Below are 23,113 nucleotides of genomic sequence, written 5' to 3'. Positions count from 1 at the left end.
TGAGTGCGAACCATTCATCAGACCATCAGATTAAGAAGTGAGATTCTGCGGTAAGGTTGATCTTTTCAAGCCGCCGCCCAATTATAATAACAATGGGCCTGCTGACAATTTAATATCAGAGCCATATTCGACCCAGGAGCTTTGGTTTTCAATACAATTCTCAAGATAACCACTCAAAAAATAATGAAGGCTAATAATATCAGACCACCTTTATAAAACACAGGGGTCAATAGAGTTATCAATAGACTAGCTCAATAATCTCACCCTTCTAAACCACTTACCAATCTTATTCTGTGCGTGCTGACGGGCCAACTAAACCTGTTTAGAAGGGGATTTCCTCTGACAATCCAGAGAATGAGGTCACTAAGAGGATGGGGGATTGAGTCAAGAAACATACCGTTAAACAGCCCATGAGGCTCTGTTCGAAGGGTCTCTGAAAAGCTCGAGGGTCTCCACACCAGTCCAAGAGCTCTGTGGCAGCATTGTGGAAGTTTGCTGGGTTCTGTAAGTGCTGGAAGGGACACAAACACAGGAGAGAATGAGGAAAATCTATTCATTCATTCATAGATACGGTGCTGAGAAATGTGTGCAACATGTACATATATAATGCACGTATTTATTATTTCTAAATCAACATTTAAGGATGCATTTCCACTTAAGACACGGTCCTGTTGTCCCCCTTACAGAGGGTGAACACATGAAAGCTGGAGGACAATATTAAAATGGTCACAGAGTTCATGAAAGGGGGAAGACCGCTAAGAAGCTACAATCTGTAACTTGTGCAGTCACACCCCTCCACCACATTGTCACACACCTCCGATTTTCAGTAGGGGCTGTGTGAAGAAACATGGCTGCATGATTCGGCCACAGACCTTGGTACTCTACAGTCCTGGGTAGGGTGAATTTAAGGCAGTAAACACACACTGATTTGCATATTTGATTTTTAAAAGGTGGAAACTATAGGCTCAAGTTGTACTCTTCATTGTGTGTGTTAAAATGTGAGGCTAACATTAAGGTCATCAGTTAGAAAGGATTACCTTCAGAATTAAAGCATCACTTTTTGGGGGTGAGTTACAGCTGTTTGGACTAGTTTTGCAGTGTAACACATGACAGATTATTTTGAGAACAGTTGTTATGCAGATTTTCAGAATAAAAAAAAGTCAAAGCTCAGACCTCAGTTCCACCGAGCATCTTTGGAATGATTAGAAAATTGTTGTTCATCAATAAGTCCTCATCCAACCTGATGAACGTCAAACAATACAGCAAAGAAGAATGGGCGAAAATTGCAGTGTCCAGATGCTCAAAGCTAGTAGAGACTTACCGAGATAGAATCACAGCTGTAATTGCAGCAAAAGAGGCTTCTACCAAGTGTTAAAGAAAACAGAGGTGATTTATGCAGACAAGTGGCAGTACTTTATAAGTGAAACCATTTTGGTTTCTTTATTTAAGAAAATAAGAAAAATGCCATGGCTGGGGGGGGGGGGGGGGGGGGGGGGAGGGGGTTCGGGGGGGGGGGGGGGGGGGCGGAGTACTTTTTATATAATAAATTTTATATTGCAAGCTTTTGTGAACAACTTGGATTATACCTTTACTATAGGATTAGATACATTTAATAGTTAATCTGAACAAGTTTACATCAGGGCTGCACTTTCAAGTCCTTCTGTCATCTTGGGGGAGTTTATCAAACCTTCTAAACAGGACAAGTGGAGATGTTGCACATGTCAACCAATCGGATTCTAGCAATCATTAATCTAGTACACTCGATAAAATGATATTTGGACTTTGACTGGTTGCTGTAGGCAACCCCTCCACTTGTACCAGGCATTTTGAGAAATCTCCCAACTTCATAATTAGGGATTGGTGTGTGGTGGGATTTAAAATAAAGCAGCACACAATAGCTGACTGCAGAAAAGTGAAGCAGGAAGAGTGACAGATGAATCCTTGCAGTAACCTTTATAGTGGCAAGAACTTGCCAGGTGAGTATACAATGGGATGCTTAGGGATGTCTAGCTCTCCCAGTCAGTCTTCTAACCCTGCCCAGGCACCATGTAACATTCCATAGAGTATGAACACTGGTAACATTTGTCTGATGCACACAGCCTGCCCTTTTCTTAGATAACTCAAAATCCCATGACCTATTAGATCACTGACTGGTTTTCATATCCAGGACAGTGATATTACACGTATGTATGTGAAGACTCTTGAGTGTTAGCCTTTTGAATCTATTTCAAAAGCCATTACAAATCTGAGATACTATAGTGTGAAGTCTCACCAAAATGCAGAATGTTGTTATTAATGGTAGAACTTTTAATACAATGCAGAAAATATTTATATGGTCTGTAATGTAGCTCAATACCACAAGAAAGAACAATAATACGGTATATTACACACACACACACACACACACACACACACACACACACACACACACACACACACAATCCAAATAGATGGGTCTCTGTCCGTGCGTTTTTGCGCATATACGGTAGGATACGCATTCGCACAGAGAAGCCACAAAGACATATACAACATATTCATACAACACATAGACAAAACATGTTTAGCATCATTATGTATTAAATTATATAATAGAGTTTAACATCAGATATATATGTATTATTGGAACGGAACAGGTTAAATATATCATGCTTGGTGTCAAAATGGTCAGGAGAATGTGTGTGTTGGTTTGATAGCTGTGGTTAGATTGTAGCACATTGCAACGATTAGTTATGATTAAATGTATGAATATGAAGCCACAATTCTAAAGTGAACAAAGAACTTCCTGAAAGACAGCATGGCTAATCCCTATGATGGCATCTTCAAGGCTGGACGTTGATTGCATATGAACTGACCAATAACACATCATGAATGAGAGATCCCCCTCCCCTGGACCAATAACAGAAGACTCAGTCCCAGACACCTCCCCCAATACACAGTATATAGGTATTTCCCCTCACCCAAGAAGTTCTGTGTTTTGTTGCTGTTGGTGCAGATTCTAAAAGATGGAGCGGACTGTGCATTGAGAGACAGGGTGAAGTATGCTGGCTGTGATTGATCCTTATGTAACTACAACTGCCTCTTGTGAAATTGTAACTCCGTAACCATATATATACTGTACATGTGTTATATTGTATGCATACCCTTTTAATATCAAATATATACACTGCTCAAAAAAATAAAGGGAACACTAAAATAACACATTCTAGATCTGAATGAATGAAATATTCTTAGTAAATACTTTGTTCTTTACATAGTTGAATGTGCTGACAACAAAATCACACAAAAATGATCAACGGAAATCAAATTTATTAACCCATGGAGGTCTGGATTTGGAGTCACCCTCAAAATTAAAGTGGAAAAACACACTACATGCTGATCCAACTTTGATGTAATGTCCTTAAAACAAGTCAAAATGAGGCTCAGTAGCGTGTGTGGCCTCCACGTGTCTGTATGACCTCCCTACAACCCATACAAGTGGCTCAGGTAGTGCAGCTCATCCAGGATGGCACATCAATGCGAGCTGTGGCAAGAAGGTTTGCTGTGTCTGTCAGCGTAGTGTCCAGAGCATGGAGGCGCTACCAGGAGACAGGCCAGTACATCAGGAGACGTGGAGGAAGCCGTAGGAGGGCAACAACCCAGCAGCAGGACCGCTACCTCCGCCTTTGTGCAAGGAGGAACAGGATGAGCACGGCCAGAGCCCTGCAAAATGACCTCCAGCAAGTCACAAATGTGCATGTGTCTACTCAAACGATCAGAAACAGACTCCATGAGGGTGGTATGAGGGCCTGACGTCCACAGGTGGGGGTTGTGCTTACAGCCCAACACCGTGCAGGACGTTTGGCATTTGCCAGAGAACACCAAGATTGGCAAATTCGCCACTGGCGCCCTGTGCTCTTCACAGATGTAAGAAGCACATGTGACAGAGTCTGGAGATGCCAAGGAGAACGTTCTGCTGCCTGCAACATCCTCCAACATGACCATTTGGCAGTGGGTCAGTAATGGTGTGGGGTGGCATTTCTTTGGGGGGCCGCACAGCCCTCCATGTGCTTGCCAGAGGTAGCCTGACTGCCATTAGGTACCGAGATGAGATCCTCAGACCCCTTGTGAGACCATATGCTGGTGCGGTTGGCCCTGGGTTCCTCCTAATGCAAGACAATGCTAGACCTCATGTGGCTGGAGTGTGTCAGCAGTTCCTGCAAGATGAAGGCATTGATGCTATGGACTGACCCACCCGTTCCCCAGACCTGAATCCAATTGAGCTCATCTGGGACATCATGTCTCGCTCCATCCACCAACGCTACGTTGCACCACAGACTGTCCAGGAGTTGGCGGATGCTTTAGTCCAGGTCTGGGAGGAGATCCCTCAGGAGACCATCCGCCACCTCATCAGGATCATGCCCGGGCATTGTAGGGAGGTCATTCAGACACGTGGAGGCCACACACACTACTGAGCCTCATTTTGACTTGTTTTAAGGACATTACATCAAAGTTGGATCAGCCTGTAGTGGTTTTTCCACTTTAATTTTGAGGGTGACTCCAAATCCAGACCTCCATGGGTTAATAAATGTGATTTCCATTGCTAATTTTTGTGTGATTTTGTTGTCAGCACATTCAACTATGTAAAGAACAAAGTATTTAATAAGAATATTTCATTCTTTCAGATCTAGGATGTGTTATTTTAGTGTTCCCTTTATTTTTTTGAGCAGTGTACATCTCTGAGCGTTGGACCTCAATAATACAAGGTGTGCGAGTGCTTGCTTTCTCTTAAGGGATGTAGTGTTTGCGACGTACAGCGCACTTCTATCGTATATGCTAATAAGATGCGCCTTGCGTCCGCAGCATATATTAACGCTGGCATTTGAAATGTTTATTTAAAATAATTGGAAATTCACAACACCAATGCGTTCCTGACCCCTATTTGCCTTGTCAACTATCTATTTGTTGGTGTACAATCGCTATTTCTAAGCACTCAGAAGGTATTTGTCAGTTTCACTTGGTCTGGCTTAGCAAGTAATGATTTTGGAATACAATGCCTTTCCCTATGACTATGATTTAGGATAGAAAAGCAATGATTTTACAAAACTGTTTATACCATGGTACAGAAAAGACTTTCCTTGTACAGAATATTGTATTTTGCTCCACATCCCATGTGCCAGGTTCACTGACAGATATATTGTAAACCTCACAACTCTCAAAGGCCAGCGACGGACAATTTTCCAACCAGACACTGACGTCATTTTATCCACTTATACTAAATCTGCTGGGAGAGTACAGGTCCAGTACATGAGCAATGCTTCTATCCAGTCATTGTTGTAAGAAGTAAACACCACATAATCACAAATACATTATGCAGAAAACCAGCCCAAACCTGGCACAGTAACACAATGTCACTTTCCTACAAAACATGTATAACCAACAGTAAAACTATTTCATCATGTGGAAAGGCAAAATTAAAAGAACATGTTACAAGTATCAAACCATATAAAGCACTGTATAAGTACTGAAACAAGTGCACAATGGGCCTAATTCAGAGTTGATTGCAGCAACAAATTTGTTAGCAGTTGGGCAAAACCATGGGGGTCATTCCGAGTTGTTCGCTCGTTGCCGATTTTCGCTATGTTGTGATTTGTTGCAAACTGCGCATGCGCAAGGCACGCAGGGCGCATGCGCTTAGTTATTTAACTAAAAACTTAGCAGATTTGCTGTGGATTCTGCGGCGCTTTTCAGTCGCACTGCTGATCGGTGAATGACTGACAGGAAAGGGGCATTTCTGGGTGGTAACTAAGCGTTTTCCCGGCGTTTGCAAAAAAACGCAGGCGTGTCAGGGAAAAAGAGGGAGTGTCTGGAGAAACAGGGGAGTGGCTGGCCGAACTCTGGGCGTGTTTGTGACGTCAAACCAAGAACTAAACGGACTGAGCTGATCGCAATCTGTGAGTAGGTCCGGAGCTACTCAGAAACTGCTAAGAAATTATTTAGTAGCAGTTCTGCTAATCTTTTGTTCGCAATTCTGCTAACCTAAGATACACTCCCAGAGGGCGGCGGCCTAGCGTGTGCAATGCTGCTAAAAGCAGCTAGCGAGCGAACAACTCGGAATGAGGGCCCATGTGCACTGCAGAGGGATATAACATGTGCAGAGAAAGTTAGATTTGGGAGGGGTGTATTCAAATAAATATAAATTACAGTGTAAAAATAAAGCAGGCAGTATTTACTCTGCACAGAAACAAAATAACCCACCCAAATCTAACTCACTGCAAATGTTAAATCTGCCACACCTGTAGTGTACATGGGGAGTCATTCCGACCTGATCGCACACTAGCTACTTTTTGCAGCACTGCGATCAGGTCAGAACTTGGCAAAACTGCGCTTAAGTATGCACCACGATGCGCAGGCGCGTTGGACAGGTACAAAGCGGATCGTGCTAAGCGATGGATTTAATGAAGAATCCATTCGCACAGCCGATCGCAGGAAGATTGACAGGAAGAAGGCATCTATGGGTGTCAACTGACCGTTTTCAGGGAGTGGTTGGAAAAAACGCAGGCATGTCCAAGCGTTTGCAGGGCGGGTGTCTGACGTCAATTCCGGGACCGGACAGGCTGAAGTGATCGCAGCGGCTGAGTGAGTTCAGTCCTACTCAGAAACTGCAGAAAACTTTTTTGTACCACTCGGCTGCACAGGCGTTCGCAAACTTGCAATGCGAAAATACACTCCCCCATAGTCGGTGATTGCAGCGCTGCAAAAAATAGCTAGCGAGCGATCAACTCGGAATGACCCCCATAGTTTTGCCCAACTGCTAACAAATATGCTGCCACGATCAGCTCTGAATTACCCCCAATACACAGTATATTACACTAAGATTGTGCACAAAGTTCTAAAACGTGTTGGTATTGGGGTGCTTGCAAAGCCAGCAATCAGAATACAGACAGCAGCAGTCAGACGCTCAGGATCCGGGCCGACACCTGTTTGGTAAGTATACTAACACTAACCCTTCTCCTCCCTTTTTATTATATTGTTTACTGGTTCTATAGTAGTGGGTGCTCTATCTTCTTTTGGAGCACAAGCTGAAGTTTACATTTTTTTTTAGAATGATAGTTTATTTCATTTAAATGACCATCACTTTTAAAACAAAAAAGTGCTGCTAGTAACATTCACAAATATATATTGGTCAGTGGGGCTAACTGCATTCTCAGCGCATCCAAGGGCCGGATTCATATAGCCTCCTTAATTTACCCTTTTACTTGCAGAGTAAAATTGCATTTAACGCGTGTTAACCCATAAGTTCCGGGATAAATACCCAGAGCTATGGGTTAAGATGTTTGCAACACATGCGATACGGGCACTTACTGTGGATTTGTGTTCAAGCTCCACTCAGGCTCAAACAGAAATTCGCGTTAAGTGCAGCATGCAATTCAGGGCTGGCCAAACCGGTCCTCGAGATCTACCAACAGATCATGTTTTCTAGGCCTCCTGGAGATCTGAAGAATTGTCAGTTAGGAATGAATGCAGCACATCTTAATTAGTAATGACTACACCTGTGCACCAGCTAGGTGGTCTGGAAAATGTGAACTGTTGGTAGATCTCGAGGACTGGTTTGGCCAGCTCTGATGCAATTGAATAGCCCCGGCCTACCAATTCGCCCGCGGTATTACAGCAGCTATTTGAATCTGGCCATAAGTGTTACATGCTTTTGGTTGTGAATGGACAGTACAGACCACCATACTGTGCTCTCCATCAGTTACATTATTCATATGTCTACGCACTGTGGTGACTGCTACACGTTATAGAAGGATATGCGTTCAAAAATGCTTTAAGTAGCATTAGAACTGTGTTAGGATCCCAGTGCAGGCATTGTCATAGTGACCATCGACAAAATGTACCCATTCCGCTAGAAGCTATTGTGGATAAGCCCATAAAAAGTGTTACTAGAATACTATTTAAACTTTAGAAGGCCAACATATTATTCAGCACTGTACACCTATGGGACTATGGTACAAATGGCATATATTGACATGAAATGTAAGATAAAGCCTCTATTTACTAAATGCATGTTGTTTATATAAAATAGATGGGATCAGTAAGAAATGCCAGCGGACGGATTCCTGGGCTTCATTATTCCGACAGTGGGATCCCGTCTGCCGTAATGGAGGCAGCAGGGCGAGCGCTAGAAAGCCCCTTGCGGGCTCGCTGCACTCGCCACGGTGCGGGCACGCAGACTCATTGCGCTTGCCACATTGCGCATTTCACCACCAGTCGGCATTCCGGCATCAGCATTGTGACCGCCGGATCATACTATATCTCATCTATACATAAGAACACCTGCCATGAAGTCTAACTGGTGCAAATGCGTGCTGGCATGAATGACGGCTACTTTCATAAGTGCATGGATGGAGGCAGTGCAGCCGCACAGATGCAACGAACAAATGTGGATCTCTACCTGTAGTCTAACTCCAAGAATCCAACTCAGCAGTTGAGTTGCATGCTACTCTAAGGGGGACATTTACTAAGCAGTGATAAAAGCGGAGAAGTGAGCCAGTGGAGAAATTGCTCCATCAACCAATCAGCAGCTCTGTATCATTTTACAGTATGCAAATTATAGATGTTATTTCAGTGCTGATTGGTTGCCATGGGCATTTCTCCACTGGCTCACTTCTCCACTCTGATTACTGCTTAGTAAATGTCCCCCTAAATTGGATCCCCATATGCTAATTTCTTCTTATCAATACCTATACACCGTCTACTAGTGATCCATTCAGTGTAGCTTGGACAAAACGTACCCATCCCGCTAGTAGCGTGGATGATTCAAGTTATATGAAAATGTTTGTGTATGGAATATTCCAAAATATGGAATTTTTTGAGCGTGACTGAGACAGTGACATCTTTGCTTTCTGATAGTTCAGTGTTGGCAACTTGGTTTAATGCACAAAACGATTAAAAAATATTGTATAAGATTATCTTCAGTCTGTTTATATAAGGTGTATATGAAGCCTAACTGCATTCTGCCTTTAGACTTGGGGCGCATCCCCAAGATTTCTCGTTATGATATGCAAACATTGCAAAATACGAAAAAATCCGTTTTCCAGAATCTCTCTGGTCCCAAGCATTCTGGATATGGGAGACTCAACCTGTAATTCTCTGCAGAGTATCTTTATGACTACAGACACATAAAACCTCTGCCATAATCTAGGACTGTAATACTTAGGTTTGGGGTAGTGGCCTGCCCATTTCCCCCATGCAGTTCTGCACACACATGCTGCTCTTTTCCGCATTTGTCCTTTCTTAATAGAGACCAAACTATTCTACTTAAGGTAAAAGTCATGACACATATAAATTATTTTTAGTACACATATAAGTAACCATGGAAACTACATTATTTTGGCTGCATGACAATTTTCCCAAAAGTCCTAGGTGACAACCAGTGGGAGACACAATCCGATAATTAAGTAACCGGTGTTGCTCATTTACAATTTTTCCATACTGTGATTGTGTTTCTAGGGGTCAAGCACCAAGACATGACAATTACTATCAAGTCATTCATACAATTGCAGCCATTTTCTTAAGGGGGGTACTGATTGGGGAGATGTGTGCTGAGCGATCTTAACACAGACCGCTCAGCATACATCTCTCCCCCTGCTCAGCACAGCGCAATGTGCTGAGCGAGGGGACGGACAGGGGGCCGCTCACTTCACACAGCGGTGAAGTGAGCTACCCGCTAGATTGAGCCTGCATGCAGGCTCAATCTAGCACCGGTGATAGAGATGCGCAGGGCCGCGCATCGCTATCGCTGGGGGCATACACGCGGCAGATCTGTGCTTAAAATCTAAGCAATTTAGTCAGATTGCTTAGATTTTAAACACGGATGTTTAAAATGTTTAGGCCATGGGCACTGTATATCGTACAAAGAAAAGTGTTTTGTTTTTTTCTTTATTCCTTTCTAAACAGTGTTATTCAACAAAGGAGCTACATATGCAATCACGGAGTCGTGGCTACACTCAAGAACCAGTTCAGCAGATTCCACATGAATTTCTACCCTGCCAGGAATACAGTTACCCAATACAATCTGTGCTTGGTATACAGTGTGAGAATAACTTGCCTCACATACCTGTTTTATGCACTGCAGACGGTCATTAGTCTGCTGTATGTGCCTATCCATAGAGTTCATTATGACTGTATCCGCTCAGCTTCTACCTGAAAGCCATGAAAGGTTCTCAAATCTACAAGGGAAAGAAAGAGAGACATGGTTATTATTTTCCTAGAATGAGAATCCAGAATCAGATGAAGATTAAAACAGAACAATGACAAGTTAAAAGGCAAATGTCGAAAATTCCTGACTCTGTTGACTGTGCGTGAGTCTATATTATTTTATTTGAAAGGGTTTCTTTTGTTTTTAATGAACCATTATAATACATATATCAATAGACACATTTTTCTGTGAACTGCCCTGAGACGCAGAAAAATGAAGTTTGGGAAACATGTACGCTTACAGGTGTGAATAAGGGGCTTAACAGTCCTATATAGATCTATTTGGCAGCAGGGCAGGTGATATGGAACAAGTTGTGCCATTTCCAATTAGGGGACTCCATCCAAAGATGCCACACATTGTAGAATTAGAAGTAGTTTCAATTGTAATCCTGTTATTCATCAATTTAACAATATACCTAGAAAAGCATTTCCTCCCTGAACAGTGTTAAAAACTATTCCCTATATTCTAGAACCCATAGATAACACTTAATATTCTAGCCTTAATATTAAGAAACACATCCAAGAAGATAAGCATTTGTCATTAAAAGCATATAACACCACAACTGCAGCAGTTACATAAAGTGATTAACAACCTTACTTTGGATAAACATTTAATTAATAAACACTTTAAGATCTTGAATGTAAGTATGGTCATCTTGGGTGTTGTTTCTTAAGGTGGGTACACACTAATAGATATATCTGCAGATCAATTGATCTGCAGATATATCTATAGACGGATCGGGCAGTGTGCTGTGCATACACACTGCCCGATCCGTCGGGGACTGACGTCATGAACTGGGCGGGCGTGTACACATGCCCGCCCAGTTCACCTGTCAATCACCACCGGCCGCCGCAGCATGTGTACGGGCGGCAGGCCAACCGCCCCGTACACACACAGCGACACGCCAATACATCGGTAGATATATTGGCCGTCGGCTGTGCTGCGCGGCCGACGCGATACGTCTGTGAACGATGGAGTTCACAGACGTATCGGCCGTACACACTGGCCGACGGTCCCGCGATATATCGGCCGTTCAAGAGAACGGACGATATATCGACCAGTGTGTACGGGCCTTTAGACTTAATACAGTAGCCCTCATTGTCGTTAGCACCATTAGGGTAAACTTGCTGGCACTGGGAATCTCACATAATCGCATGCACACTGTGATTGGTTCAGGGTGGCTTGCTTGGCATCATTAATGGGGAAATGCACTGGGTAAAGGTCGGGGCAATTAACTCTAGCCAGGATTTCTTTGGAGCATCACGTGCTATTTAAACATCTATCCGGGCGTGTGTTATGTAGGCACTGGTATGGTATTCTTTTAGGCTCCATTCTGCAGACATGTCTAAACTACTTTAAACACTGTCTTTTAATATAGGATTCAATTGTGGATTGGTCTTGACAGAGTTTTCGGATGTTTACATTTCCCTAAACGGTCTGCTAGTTTTACTTGTAGGATGATTCGTATGCACCTCATTTGGAAACATTCTAGCCTTGTTAGATAGCTTTGATGGTGGTGTTTTTTCAGTCAATGGAATGTAAACATTATATTAAGTTACTAGTTATTCTAAATGTTACTTTACGTTCATTATATTGTACTTTAATAGATAGTGAAAGAAACACACAGGCGTGCACACACACCATCAAACTCATGTAGGATGCTGTCACTGTGAGCTATCACAGTGCATTGTGCCAGCCTGTTCCATGTACTAATAAGACTTTCTCCTGACTCCTGAGGATTTCATACCGCCACTGTCCAGTGTAAATCCTCCTCCAAGTGGAAGATAATATATCAATCTTCCTACAACTTTACATTTTACCATTCTTGACAGTAACAAATGGTGTAAATAATGTGCCATCCTTGTTTAACATGAGCAAGCAGTCAGACCTCCCACTAACAATCTTATATACCTCCACATAACCAAATCATTCACTGCCAGGGGTTAAAGTGAGCCGGAACACAGTAGTGGAGATGCTGGGCGCCCACCAAGATTGTGTTACCAGTGGGCGCCCGGCTCTCTCTCCACAGCGTCAGCCGGAGGCAGGTGCTCACTACTGAGCTCCGGCTTCCAGCTCTGTCAGAGTGCGCTATGGGAGAGACGTCATGACGTCTCTCTCATAGTGTTGAGGAGCGGACACCAGGAAGACTGCAGCGGTCGAACGCGGGAGCGGGGCTTGGTGAGTATGGTGTGTTGTTTTGTTTTTTTATACATGTGAGTGCTTCTACTGGGGGCAAACTACAGGGGGGCATTACTACTTGGGGACATTACTACTGGGGGCAAACTACTGGGTGCAAACTATAAGGGGGCAAACTACATGGGGGCATTACTACTTTGGGACAATACTACTGGGGGCAAACTACAAGGGGGCTAACTACAGGTGGGCATTACTACTGGGGGCATTACTACAGGAGCATTAATACTTGGGGGCAAACTACAGGGGGGCTAAACTACTGGGGGCATAATTACAGGGGCTAAACTACTGGGGGGCATAACTACAGGGGCTAAACTACAGGGGGCATTACTACTTGGGGGCTAAACTACAGGGGGGCATAACTACAGGTGGACATTACTACTAAGGGCATTACCACAAGGGGGCTAAACTACTGGGGGCATAACTACAGGGGCTAAACTACTGGGGGCATTACTACTTGGGGGGCAAACTACAGGGGGGCATTACTACTTGCGGGCATTACTACTGGGGGTTAAACTACTAGGGCCATAACTACAGTGGCTAAACTACATGGGGCCATAACTACAGGGGCTAAACTACGGGGGGCATTACTACAGGATGGCTAAACTACCGGGGATCATTACTACAGGATGGCTAAACTACGGGGGGGCATTACTACAGGATGGCTAAACTACGGGGGGCATTATTACGGAGGGGCATTATTACGGAGGGGCATTACTACGGGGGGCATTACTACTTGGGGCTAAACTACAGGGGGCTAAACTACAAGGGGGCCAATTACTAGGGGCATAACTACAGGCGCTAAACTACTAGGGGCATAACTACAGGGACTAAACTACTGGGGGCATAACTACAGGGGCTACACTACTGGGGCTAAACTACTAGGGGCATAACTACTTGGGGGCTAAACTACTGGATGCATTACTAACAGGGGCAAACTACATGGGGGCTAAACTACAGGGGCAAAACTACAGAAGGGCATTACTACTGCGGCTAAACTACTGGGGGCATTACCACTGGGAGGCTAAACTAAAGGGGGAGAAACTACTGGGGTCATAACAGCAGGGGCATCACCCTGGAGGCTAAACTGGGGGGGGGGGGACATAACTACTGGGGCTAGATGACTGGGGGCATTACTACAGGCGACATTACTACTGGGGGCAATACTACACAGGGGCGTTACCATTAAGGGCATTACTAATGGGGGCACTACTAATGAAGGCATTGTAAAGGGGCACTTCATAAGGGGCATCACTCCTGAGGACATGAGGGGCACTACTACTGGGGACATTGCATAAGGGGCACCACTACTATGGGCTCTATATAAGGGGCACTACCACTGTGAGCACTACCAGTACCATTATGGGGTATTTACCCTGCTTCCTTCTAAGTTACGTTATAGATCTTTGTTGTGTAAGACCAGTCGGTTGAGGCACAGTTTTTTCCCTGGGGCAATTAATATGCTTAATGGTTTAGGGGGTAGATAAGAGCGTAATACCTGCTTATGTGGTGTTCCTACGGCTTTTACAAATATTTTAAAAATATTTTATGGTGTTTTATTGGTGTTGTACTTGTGAATTCTGTCTCACTCATACGGAAATCTCATTGTTTGTTCATACCTGAATATTTAATGATAATAAATTCAATTCAATTCAATACTGCTGTGAGCATTATGTGTATTACGGGGTGCTATTACTGTGGGCATTAGGGATACGGTAGTTAGGTCGACAGTCATTAGGTCGACTACTGAAGGTCGACATGCATTAGGTCGACATTGTCAATAGGTCGACATGTACTAGGTCAACAGGTCAAAAGGTCGACATGAGTTTTTGTTTTTAAAAAATAATAATAATAATTTTTTGGGATTTTTTCATACTTGACGATCCACGTGGACTACGATTGGAATGGTAACCGAAGCATGGCGAGCAAAGGGGACACGGTGCACTAATTGGGGTTCCCCGTCACTTGACTAAGAAAATGACACCAAAAACAGTCCAAAAACCCATGTCGACCTTTTCACCTGTCGACCTAGTACATGTCGACCTAATTCCCATGTTGACTTAGTGCATGTCGGCCTAATGCCCATGTCGACCTTCAGTGGTCGACCTAATGACTGTCGACCTAATTTGAGTCGACCCAACGACTCATACCCGGGCATTATGTGTATTAGGTGTGCTACTACTGTGGGCGTTATTACTATTTTGTGATCACGCCCCCTCGCAATACCTTTATTTCATGGGAGGGGGGAGTTCCACACCTCTCTAGGACCACTTTAAGCACTGTTCACCGCTACAGAATAAATAATATATGCAAGGTATTTTATATTTGGCATGTAACCTATTTGCAACTAAGCAGCAGCAGATTCCTAGTACGCTACTGCTGAAAATGAATTAACCCTTTCACAATCTTGTATACAGCTTTAGTACAAAAACAACAACAAAAAAGGAATATTAGGTGTTGTTGCCATGGAGACCGGAAGCCTGCAGGTGAGGACTGAGCCATAAACCTACGGTCACTAGTACCAATGTTCAGGATACTATTTGCTATAAAGCTACACTACACAACACAAAAAGGGTAAATGAAAACAGATTTTGTTACTCGTTTCGAATGTATTATAACAATACCATTTGAAAGTTTAACTATAGTAAAAATGAGCAGTTACACTTTCGCTCTCATAAATCATTTTACAACATTTGAAGTTATTCCTTTTTTTGTCACCTAGGTGCATAAATATAATGGACACGGAATACTAGAAATAAACATTAATATTCTCAGGGATCCTTTGAAAAAAAAGGGATTAATAAACTATATTCTGGAAATGAGGTATTGATCCTTTTGTCCAAGTGACACAAGTAATTTTCATGGTCATACCATATAACTTTTAATATTTAGCATTTTAATCCCATTTTCTATTCATTTTAACTGTTTGCAATAAAGATTTAATGTCTACAGTTATGCAATCTGAACAGTATCCAACCAGTTTCCCTTACTATCCTGGAGGACTGGACTTGTTAACTTCCTCGTCATCAAATCAATTGAGAGTGCTAGTCAGTTCAATTCTCTATTATAATGGAGCACCCCAACAAGAAATAAGACCTTCTTCTTTTGGTAGGTCTAGGTATAACTGATTGACTATATTGGACTGAATTGTGTGTATTTTGTCGGAATATAAATGGAGGAAATGTATTAACGCATCAGAATACCAGTGCACAGTTTTACAGAGGTGGATAATTGTTTTTATATTGCAAATCTGACTCTTTCAATATCTTACATATAAGTTATCATATGAAAAAGACAAATGCAACACTACTGTATATACGGTAATTGGCCTATACCACCACAATATAATACACTCAAACATATCCACATATCAGTTTAACAATCAACCAATCACCTCAGCTCCAATTTACGCCTGGTCTCGATATAAACTGATTGGGCCCTGCTGCTAGAAATGAGACAATGGATAGGGTGTAAGAGAAAGGCAAATACACAGATTTATTGAATTATTCTGTACAAGGCTTTGCAACTTCGCCAAACTTTTAGGTAGACAATTATTTGAAAGGAAATCCATCGCCTTTGCTCTCATGCAGCGTAATGTAGTGCTTCTATTTACCGCAGCAGGAGGGATGCAGCCCACAGTAAATCACACAACAGAAGGATTAGCCTCTGATGATAGAGCCCTGTTGACCACTAGTTTCGACTCTGGTGAGGAGGTTATTACATACTCACTACCCCTGTGTTACAGCCTGTGTATATCATATTACTCTCCAGGGGCTCTGGAGAAAGACACAACATAAGACTTTGCATTGATTGAAAAGGTGCAGCCACCACCTCTAATCCTCCTGTATGTATACATGTGCACACACAAAGAATACTGAGTGAAGATGGATATCCTTTGTAACCATCACATTGATACATTCCTTCTATCTAAATTCCATATTTTGGATTATAGATACAAAATGCACCAAGACTTAGGGCATAGACAAGAAGTGAAGTGAGATCTTCTTGGGAAATAAGCATCCCTAAAATACTAAACATATACAAATATTTGTTTCTCTTATATAATAATTTGCCTGCATTTACTAAGTGAAACTAATGCGCAAAAAAAAATGCACACAAAAATTCCATGCAACATATATACTTTTAGGTCATATTCAATTACCTGCAGCTTCCATTACCACGTGCGTGACTTTTCCCTATTCACACGGATTTTAATTTGCAGCCTCAGAGTAGGACCCCAACAGTTCATGTTTTCCAGGTCACCCAGCAGGAGCACAGGTGTATTCATTACTCACTGACACATTATAGAAGGTCCACAGGTGGAGCTAATTATTTCACTTGCGGGTGTGTGAGGAGACATGAAAAACTTGAACTTTTTGGGTTCCTTGAGGGCCAAGTTTGGAAACCACGGCTTTAAAGTAATAGTGTTGGGATAGAGTGCAAAATCTACCGCACGCCTTTTCCAATTTATAATCATGAAGTTGGAGATGTTCAAATAGCATAATTTGGCCAATAATTACATGTTATTTTTACATGAATTTGGTAAAAGCATGTATTTTGGGGTCTTAGATGGGTCCGAGTTTCTGAACTTACAGATGGGGGTTATTTATTTCTTAACAGTTTCTCATATAGCGCAGCATATTCCGTTTCGCTTTACAATTGGAGGGGGGGTTGTAACTGTTTCATCCCAATATTTTTGAAATTTGCAAAAACAAACAACTTAAAAATCTAGAGGCTTAACAACCCCCTCCCTCATCTGAACATGTACAGACAAGGGAGGTCCTCGTTAACAAAAGCTGCGTTCGTTCCCCCCGACACCCCCCCCCAGCGCGCGCATCGGAAAGTGTCTATGCACAAGCTGATACCAGCACCCCGCCGCCACAGATACTGGAGTGTGTACTGGGCTTTACTGCGCGATATTGCTGCAGGCGATGCAAATAGATTTTTGCAATTGAATTGAGTGACTCTCAGGAGTTCACATAACGTAAACATTCAGTGAAGTGCACGAGAATGTAGCCCGTGGCATCCGCGGATAGTGAAGTGCACGATAATGTAGCCCGTGGCATCCGCGGATAGTGAAGTGCACGATAATGTAGCCCGTGGCATCCGCGGATAGTGAAGTGCACGATAATGTAGCCCGTGGCTTCCGCAGATAGTATTCACAGTTAACAGATTTGGCCCCTTAACATGAACCTGCTGGAATTGAGAAGCAGGAACCCATGGTAGGCTGACATCTGTGAACTTGCTAGGATGATTCAACATGTACAGTATTTACATTTAGTGGCTTTTAAAAGCCCATTTATGTCCTTGGGTTTAAATTTCGTATATCTTTCAGTGTATAAAAGGACCCTGCAGCCTGCAGAATTTCAGCTTTAATATAAAATATTAAGCAAATAGAAGTTATACCAGCTTTGTAGGTCTGGTTTCCCTGCTTACTAACTACATTAGCAAAAAAATAAGAATTTACTTACCGATAATTCTATTTCTCGGAGTCCGTAGTGGATGCTGGGGTTCCTGAAAGGACCATGGGGAATAGCGGCTCCGCAGGAGACAGGGCACAAAAGTAAAGCTTTTCCGGATCAGGTGGTGTGCACTGGCTCCTCCCCCTATGACCCTCCTCCAGACTCCAGTTAGGTACTGTGCCCGGACGAGCGTACACAATAAGGGAGGAATTTTGAATCCCGGGTAAGACTCATACCAGCCACACCAATCACACCGTACAACTTGTGATCTAAACCCAGTTAACAGTATGATAACAAAAGGAGCCTCTGAAAGACGGCTTCCTACAACAATAACCCGATTTTTGTAACAATAACTATGTACAAGTATTGCAGAATAATCCGCACTTGGGATGGGCGCCCAGCATCCACTACGGACTCCGAGAAATAGAATTATCGGTAAGTAAATTCTTATTTTCTCTATCGTCCTAGTGGATGCTGGGGTTCCTGAAAGGACCATGGGGATTATACCAAAGCTCCCAAACGGGCGGGAGAGTGCGGATGACTCTGCAGCACCGAATGAGAGAACTCCAGGTCCTCTTTTTGCCAGGGTATCAAATTTGTAGAATTTTACAAACGTGTTCTCCCCCGACCACGTAGCTGCTCGGCAGAGTTGTAATGCCGAGACCCCTCGGGCAGCCGCCCAAGATGAGCCCACCTTCCTTGTGGAATGGGCATTTACATATTTTTTTGCTGTGGCAAGCCTGCCACAGAATGTGCAAGCTGAATTGTACTACAAATCCAACGAGCAATAGTCTGCTTAGAAGCAGGAGCACCCAGCTTGTTGGGTGCATACAGGATAAACAGCAAGTCAGATTTCCTGACTCCAGCCGACCTGGAAACTATATTTTCAGGGCCCTGACAACATCCAGCAACTTGGAATCCTCCAAGTCCCTAGTAGCCGCAGGTACCACAATAAGCTGGTTCAGGTGAAACGCTGACACCACCTTAGGGAGAAACTGGGGACGAGTCCACAGCTTTGCTCTGTCCGAATGGACAATCAGATATGGCTTTGTGAGATAAAGCCGCCAATTCTGACACTCGCCTGGCCGAGGCCAGGACCAACAGCATGGTCGCTTTCCATGTGAGATATATCAAATCCACAGATTTGAGTTGTTTAAACCAATGTGATTTTAGGAATCCCAAACTACGTTGAGATCGCCCAGTGCCACTGGAGACATCAAAAGGGGGTTGTATATGCAGTACTCCCTTAACAACTTCTGGACTTCAGGAACTGAAGCCAATTTCTTTCTGGAAGAAAATCGACCGGTCGAAATTTGAACCTTAATGGACCCCAATTTGAGATCCATATACACTCCTGTTTGCAGGAAATGTAGGAATTAACCTAGTTGAAATTCTTCCGTGGAGCCTTCCTGGCCTCACACCATGGAACACATTTTCACCTAAGCAGTGATAATGTTGTGCGGTCACCTCCTTCCTGGCTCTGACCAGGGTAGGGATGACCTCTTCCGGAATGCCTTTTTCCCTTAGGATCCGGCGTTCACCCGTCAACGCGGCTGCGGTAAGTCATGGAACAGACATGATTCTTGCTGAATCAAGATCCTTTCTAGTATCTCTTGAAGTTCCGGGTACCAAGTTCTTCTTGGCCAAACCGGAGCCACGAGTATAGTTCTTACTCCTCTCCTTCCTATCATTCTCCCTACACTGGGTATGAAAGGCAGAGGAGGGAACACATACACCGACTGGTACACCCACGGTGTTACCAGAGCGTCCCAGCTATTGCCTGAGGGTCTCTAGACCTGGCGCTTCATGTGGGACGCCATCATAACCACCTTTGGTCTTTCCCAACGGTTTACAAACATGTGGAAACTTCCAGATGAAGTTCCCACTTTTCCGGGTGGAATTCATTCATGCTGAGGAAATCTTCCTAGTTGTCCACTCCCGGAATGAACACTGCTGACAGTGTTATCACATGATTTTTCGCCCAGCGAAGAATCCTTGCTGTCATTGCCCTCCTGCTTCTTGTGCCGCCCCGTCTGTTTACGTGGGCGACTGCCATGATGATGTCCTACTGGATCAGCACCGGTTGACTTTGAAGCAGAGGTCTTCCTAGGCTCAGAGCATCGTAAATTGCCCTTAGCTCCAGTATATTCATGTGGAGAGAAATCTCCAGACTTGACCACACTTCCTTGGAAATTTCTTCCCTGTGTGACTGTTCCCCAGCCTCTCAGGCTGGCATCCGTGGTCACCAGAACACAGTCCTGAATGCTGAATGTGCTGCCCTCTAGAAGATGAGCACTCTGCAGCCCCCACAGAAGAGACACCCTTGTCCTTGGAGACAGGGTTATCCGCTGATGCATCTGAAGATGCGATCCGGACCATTCGTCCCGCAAATCCCCCTGAAAAGTTTTTGCGTGAGATCTGCCGAATGGAATCGCTTCGTAAGAAGCCACCATTTTTCCCAGGACTCCTGTGCATTGATGCACTGATACTTGGCCTGGTTTTAGGAGGTTTCTGACTAGGTCGGATAACTCCCTGGCTTTCCCCTCCAGGAGAAATACCTCTTTCTGGACTATGCCCAGAATCATTCCTAGGAACAGCAGACGTATCATCGGAAAACAGCTGCGATTTTTGGAATATTTAGAATCCACTCGTGCTGTCGTAGAACTACTTTAGATAGTTCTTTTCCGACCTCCAACTGTTCTCTGGAAACTTGCCCCTTTCAGGATATCGTCCAAGTAAGGGATAATTAAGATGTCTTTCTTCTTTTAAGAATCATCTTTTCGGTCATTACCTTGGTAAAGGCCCGGGGTGCCGTGGATAATTCAACGGCAGCGTCTGAAACTGATATTGACAGTTCTGTATCACGAACCAGAGGTACCCTTGTTGAGAAGGGCAAATTTGGACATGGAGGTAATCCGTGATGTCCAGGGACACCATATAGTCCCCTTTTTTCCGGTTCTCTATCACTGCTCTGAGTGACTCCATCTTGATTTGAACCTTTTTATGTAAGTGTTCAAAGATTTCAGATTTAGACTATGTCTCACCAAGCCGTCTGGCTTCAGTACCACAATATAGTGTGGAAGACTAATACCCTTTTCCTTGTTGTAGGAGGGGTACTTTGATTATCACCTGCTGGAAATACAGCTTGTGAATTTTTTCGCAATACTGCCTCCCTGTCGGAGGGAGCCGTTGGTAAAGCAGGCTTCAGGAACCTGCGAGGAAAAAATGTCTCGACTCTCCAATCTGTACCCCTGGGGTCTACGATCTAGGGGTCAACTTGCGAGTGATCCCACTGCGCGCTGAGACTCTTGAGACTACCCCCCCACCTCACCTGAGTCCGCTTGCACGGCCCCAGCGTCACGCTGAGGACTTGGCAGACGCGGTGGAGGGCTTCTTTTCCTGGGAAGGGGCTGCCTGCTGCAGTCTACTTCCCTTTCCTCTATGTCTGGGCAGATATGACTGGCCTTTTGCCCGCTTGCCCACATGGGAAACGGAAGGATTGAGGCTGAAAAGACAGTGTCTTTTTCTGCTGAGATGTAACTTGGGGTAAAAAGGTTGGATTTCCCAGCTGTAGCCGTGGCCCCCAGGTCCGATGGACCGACCCCAAATAACTCCTTCCCTTTATACGGCAATACTTCCATGTGCCGTATGGGATCTGTATCACCTGACCACTGTCGTGTCCATGACATCTTCTGGGAGATATGGACAACGCACTTATCTTGATGCCAGAGTGCAAATATCCCTCTGTGCATCTCGCATACATATATATAGAATGCATCCTATTAAATGCTCTATATCAATAAAATATTTTTAGTCAGGGAATTCGACCAAGCCAACCCAGCACTGCATCTCCAGGCTGATGGCGATCGCTGGTCGCAGTATAACCACCGTATGTGTGTATATACTTTTTAGGATATTTTTCCAGCTGCCTATCAGCTGGCTCCTTGAGGGCGGCCGTATCTGGAGACGGTAACGCCACTTGATAAGCGTGTGAGCGCCTTATCCACCCTAAGGGGTGTTTCCCAACGCGCCCTAACTTCTGGCGGGAAAGGGTATAACGCCAATATTTGCTATCGGGGTAAACCCACGCATCTTCACACACTTCATTTTATTTTATCTGATTCAGGAAAAACTACAGGTAGTTTTTTCACTCCCACATAATACCCTTTTTTGTGGTACTTGTAGTATCAGAAATATGTAACACCTCCTTCATTGCCCTTAACGTGTGGCCCTAATGAGGAATACGTTTGTTTATTCACCGTCGACACTGGATTCAGTGTCCGTGTCTGTGTCTGTGTCGACCGACTGAGGTAATTGGGCGTTTTTTTTTTTAAAAACCCCTGACGGTGTTTCTGAGACGCCTGGACCGGAACTAATTGTTTGTCGGCCGTCTCATGTCGTCAACCGACCTTGCAGCGTGTTGACATTCTCACGTAATTCCCTAAATAAGCCATCCATTCCGGTGTCGACTCCCTAGAGAGTGACATCACCATTACAGGCAATTTCTCCGCCTCCTCCAACATCGTCCTCATACATGTTGACACACACGTACCGACACACAGCACACACACCTGGAATGCTCCGACAGAGGACAGGACCCCACTAGCCCTTTGGAGAGACAGAGGGAGAGTTTGCCAGCACACACCAAAAAACGCTATAATTACATAGGGACAACCTTATATAAGTGTTTCTCCCTAATAGCATCTTTATATATATATTTATATCGCCAATTAGTGCCCCCCTCTCTGTTTAAACCCTGTTTCTGTAGTGCAGTGCAGGGGAGAGCCTGGGAGCCTTCTCTCCAGCCTTTCTGTGAGAGAAAAAATGGCGCTGTGTGCTGAGGAGATAGGCCCCGCCCCTTTTCCGGCGGGCTCGTCTCCCGCTCTTTAGTGAAGTTTGGCAGGGGTTAAATATCTCCATATAGCCTCTGGGGGCTATATGTGAGGTATTTTTAGCCAGTATATAGGTTTACATTTGCCTCCCAGGGCGCCCCCCCCCCAGCGCCCTGCACCCTCAGTGACAGCGTGTGAAGTGTGCTGAGAGGAAAATGGCGCACAGCTGCAGTGCTGTGCGCTACCTTTAGAAGACTGTCAGAGTCTTCAGCCGCCGATTCTGGACCTCTTCTAACTTCAGCATCTGCAAGGGGGCCGGCGGCGCGGCTCCGGTGACCATCCAGGCTGTACCTGTGATCGTCCCTCTGGAGCTGATGTCCAGTAGCCAA

The 23,113-nt window shown here is 44.2% G+C and overlaps 1 protein-coding gene across 12 annotated transcripts in view; it reads right to left on the bottom strand.

The window, feature by feature from the left end:
- ZMIZ1 (zinc finger MIZ-type containing 1) overlaps positions 1 to 23,113 on the bottom strand; it is a 455,946-nt gene that overhangs the window by 79,886 nt on the left and 352,947 nt on the right. For all 12 annotated transcript variants that reach the window (XM_063958712.1, XM_063958715.1, XM_063958716.1 and 9 more), the window contains 2 exons: positions 10,097 to 10,208; positions 398 to 511 (listed from right to left, as the gene is read on the bottom strand). In XM_063958712.1, coding sequence (XP_063814782.1) covers positions 398 to 511; positions 10,097 to 10,156 — 174 coding nt within the window. In that variant the 5' untranslated portion in view covers positions 10,157 to 10,208. The remainder of the gene's footprint in view (positions 1 to 397; positions 512 to 10,096; positions 10,209 to 23,113) is intronic.

This window comes from Pseudophryne corroboree, chromosome 3 (assembly GCF_028390025.1).
Source record: "Pseudophryne corroboree isolate aPseCor3 chromosome 3, aPseCor3.hap2, whole genome shotgun sequence".
Classification (NCBI taxonomy): Eukaryota; Metazoa; Chordata; class Amphibia; order Anura; family Myobatrachidae; genus Pseudophryne; species Pseudophryne corroboree.
Note: the sequence above shows the minus strand (reverse complement) of the source record. Positions and strands in the feature narration are given on the sequence as shown.